The sequence below is a fragment of the Solanum tuberosum genome, unplaced genomic scaffold (assembly GCF_000226075.1).
Source record: "Solanum tuberosum cultivar DM 1-3 516 R44 unplaced genomic scaffold, SolTub_3.0 scf00584, whole genome shotgun sequence".
NCBI lineage: Eukaryota > Viridiplantae > Streptophyta > Magnoliopsida > Solanales > Solanaceae > Solanum > Solanum tuberosum.
Genome location: NW_006239504.1, coordinates 174862 through 178906, shown reverse-complemented (window position 1 = coordinate 178906; position 4045 = coordinate 174862). Strand labels below are relative to the sequence as shown.

Below are 4045 nucleotides of genomic sequence, written 5' to 3'. Positions count from 1 at the left end.
TAATATATAATATGTAGTATTTAAGTGGAAGGTGATGGGGCCCACTTATATATTTTATATAGTAAGTATTGGACATTTGTAATGATTTTATTGGAACAATGGTAGTAAATCCTAGACTCTTCTAATATATAGTAATACAAATTATTAATTTAGAACTCGGTAATTTTAAAAATTTAGAATTTTGCATCCATAAATTTTAAGGTTTGGCTTCATTTCAATTTGTTTGTTCTATTTTGACATGAGATAGAGTTTAAGATAATAAAGAAGACTTTTGAATCTCATTATTCTACCTCATTATGTTTGTAACTTATGTAACTTTTGGGCTATTCATTTACTATTCTATAATCTTTTTATTTATTGCAAGGAAGTATTCCTCACCTGTGAATAGTGATGGTCTTACTTTGTTTTGATAACAAGAGATATACAAGAAAATGTGGGGTGAAAAGGACGAGGATTAATGTAGTGAAAAAGAGAGCTGAGACAAAGAAAAATACTTTAAAGTCTTCAATTATATTCACTATATAAAAGAGAGTAATAATATGTTGAAGGAAGATGTTCTTTTTGTGAAGCTTTGAACTCTCAAACTAATTCGAAGTTGCTTGAGTTATGCGACATTGTTGAATTGTTATATCCTAGAAGGCAAGAACGTACGCAGAGGATCACCAAGTTCACGTGAACCCATGCTCCCTCTCAGATCATATTAGTGTCAAAACCATTAAACGGAGGAAGTGATATAAAGTGAGCAGAAATATTGGAAGTATGGTTAATTTTCTTATCTTTTTCCTTTGTGGCAGACAAGTGATGAGGCCCCACTGTAATTGATTCATGCTTTTGCTTTCTTGACTTTTTGGAATAATACTATGCATCATATTTGGTCTTAATTATTCCTCTGTTTATTTTCAGAATTTTGAGCTCTATATATCTAATAACAAAGCAAGCAGAGGATATATAGTTTCATCAACTAAAAAGGTTAGTCAACTCATCACTAGTTAATAATAAGAGTGAATTAGGAATTAAGTAATAAATTATCACTTGATTCTCTAAAGTAAACAAGTAACAAATGAATAATTGTTTATAACGTAATGAATAAATAAAAATGGACAGAAAGAATAGTTACTAGAAAAAAACCCGTAAAAAGAGTTAGTTGATATAATACTTTTGATTTTACGAGTACGTGAAAATTGTTCTTTAACATCACTTTCTTTCTTCTTTTTTTGTTCACTTTTACTTATTTTTAATGTTCACCGTGCGCATTTTATAAGAACTTAAAGAAGGAATCATTTGGAATAAATAATTAGTGTTAATCGTAATAACAAAAAATAAATATGAGTTGTTTAAAAATGTTCACTTTGTGTTATGTAATTATTATTTTAACCGAGTATATCATTTAGGTTGATTTAAAAAGTTAATTTTTTTTAATTATTAGTAAAAAAGGAATAACGTGACATAGGAGAGAGAAAAATATGTTTTTTTGTGTTAAGTATATTTTGAGGAAAATATGCAAAGTTGAATGATATTGTAGTCCTAAAACAAACAAAAGTGATATTATTAGGTACTTTTTCAAATATGAGTGACTATCTAGGGAAATTACTCGAGAATAATTTTATGTTGAAGAAAGATATTTTTTTTTTGCGAAGCTTTGGACTCTTCAACTAATCTGGAGTTACTTGAGTTGTACGATATTATTGCATTATTGTATTCTGGAGGGCAGGGGTGTATCACATATGCTGAGGCGGTCACCAAATTCACGTAAACCCATGTTCCCCTCTCATGATCAATATATAGTAGTGCCAAATACAACAAAACTAAGGAAGTGATATAAAGTGAGCAGAATATTGTAAGTATGATTAATTTTCTTATCTTTTTCCTTTGTGGCAGACATGTGAGGAGGCCCCACTGTAATTGATTCATGCTTTTGCTTTCTTGACTTTTTAGAATAATACTATGCATCATATTATTCCTCTGTCTATTTCCAGAATTTTGATCAAATAACAAAGCAAGCAGAGGATATATAGTTTCATCAACTAAAAAGGTTAGTCAACTCATCTAATAGTTTGTTGTTTCATATTTGCTACTCTCATCTCTACTGAAGTACAATTATGGAAAAGTAAAAATGATGTATGGAAAATGAAAGAACTTTGGTAAGTTAGTTAGATCTCACAAAGAGAAAGGGAAACAAAATGCAAGAGAAAGAGAGAGGGCTAAATACTTGCTCACACCAGCGGTTAACAACAAATCAACAGATGCATGATATTATCACTTAATTGTGGTTAGTTAATGTATACTTTCACCTCATTAAATTATTACTTACCCATGATAAGTTGTATTAGTTTGGTATTAATATCCGGTGCGGGTGAATTTTTACCGGGTGAGAGGGAGGGGGTTGGAGAGTGCAGAGTGAATAGAAGCAGATCTTTTAGATTTTTTCTAAGATGACGATAGATTCCCCTCACTAATGAAATTATATTACTATAAGCTATTAGATAGAAAGGTTCGGGTCTCGTTTATGGATGAACCCCATTTTTACAAGTCATTTTCTTCAATTCAAATCGCAAGTGTACAAAAAAGATTATCATCCATTTTCTTCTTCATATAGGTTGGAAAAGTAATGGTAAACGAGCAGGACTCCTTTTTTTGTAAATAATTAACAGTTGTGATACACTTTATTTCATTGAATATTTAGATCTTCCATTTTCTTCTTCATATTTCAAACTCCTTTTTTGTAAATAATTAACAGTTGTGAGATTATATGTTTGTGATTACGTGTCATAAACATTTTGATGTGTGATTAAGATTGACACTTCCAGTGTTAGAAACTAATTGTGCGAATCTAAAATTACTATATGTCAAGTTATACAATTGTTCTTTATGCACCATTTGATGTTTGACTAGTTTGATATATATTATACAGAAACTGTCAAAAATCAATAGACTCACCTTTATCATCTTCCAGAAATTAAGACCTCCTCTTAAGTTCGCGTGAAAATAGTGAAATTATTGATTATTCTTATCTTTTCATCTTCTTTCTCCTGATAAAGTTTTATATACTTTTTATGCATCAGGTCTTGAGAACTTGAACGGAAAATTACAATCATGGAAAAACGAAAAGATAATGAAGAAGCAAACAACTCATTGGTAAGCTATTTGATAGAGTGAACTGTAAAGTATTGAATTGTAGATATGTGGCTTTAAAAATTTGATATGTTTAGCAGGTGTTATTTTCTGCTCTTCACAAGGACATTGCCGATGTTTTGGATTTCCTAGAGAGATTAGAGAATGAGGAAAATCAAAAAGCTCTTGACAAAGATCTAGTTGAAAAGCTAAAATTGGAGCTGGCATTTATTTGTACATATGTCCAGCTTTCTTATTGCAATTTGGAGCAGTTTGAAGATATAATGACGAGAAAAAGACAAGAGGTTGAGAATCTGCTTCAACCACTTTTGGATGATGATCGCAAAGACGTCGGGTGTAAATATGTCCTTACTAGCCTCGCCGGTAATATGGATAACTGTATCAGCTTGTATCATGGTTCTTCTAAATCAGATGCCACCATGATGGATGAGCAATTGGACTTCCTCCTCTTGAATCTCTATCATCTATCCAAGCATCGTGCTGAAAAGATGTTTCCTGGAGTGACTCAATATGAGGTTCTTCAGAATGTATGTGGCAATGTCAGAGATTTCCATGGGTTGATAGTGAATGGTTGCATTAAACATGAGATGGTTGAGAATGTCTTACCTCTGTTTCAACTGATGGCTGAGAGAGTAGGACACTTCCTTTGGGAGGATCAGACTGATGAAAATGCTCAACTCTCCGAGCTAGATGAGGATGATCAGACTGATGAAAATGCTCAACTCTCCGAGCTAGATGAAGATGATCAGAATGATAGAGACTCTCGACTCTTCAAGCTAGCACATCTACTCTTGAAGATTGTTCCAATTGAATTGGAGCTTATGAACATATGTTATACAAATTTGAAATCTTCAACTTCAGCAGAAGTTGGACGCTTCATTAAGAAGCTCCTGGAAACCTCTCCGGACATTCT

General features: G+C 32.0%; 2 protein-coding genes across 2 annotated transcripts in view; both read left to right on the top strand.

The window, feature by feature from the left end:
- Positions 1–792: 792 nt before the first annotated feature.
- LOC102582957 (putative late blight resistance protein homolog R1A-3) overlaps positions 793–4045 on the top strand; it is a 54952-nt gene continuing 51699 nt past the window's right edge. The window contains exon 1 of the mRNA XM_015304641.1: positions 793–969. The gene's annotated coding sequence lies outside the window, so the exon portion shown is untranslated. The remainder of the gene's footprint in view (positions 970–4045) is intronic.
- Positions 2039–4045, top strand: part of LOC102583285 (putative late blight resistance protein homolog R1B-14) — a 6017-nt gene continuing 4010 nt past the window's right edge. Inside the window, exons 1-3 of the mRNA XM_015304639.1 lie at positions 2039–2269; positions 3063–3135; positions 3213–4043. Of these exons, the coding sequence (XP_015160125.1) occupies positions 3094–3135; positions 3213–4043 (873 nt within the window). The 5' untranslated portion in view covers positions 2039–2269; positions 3063–3093. The remainder of the gene's footprint in view (positions 2270–3062; positions 3136–3212; positions 4044–4045) is intronic.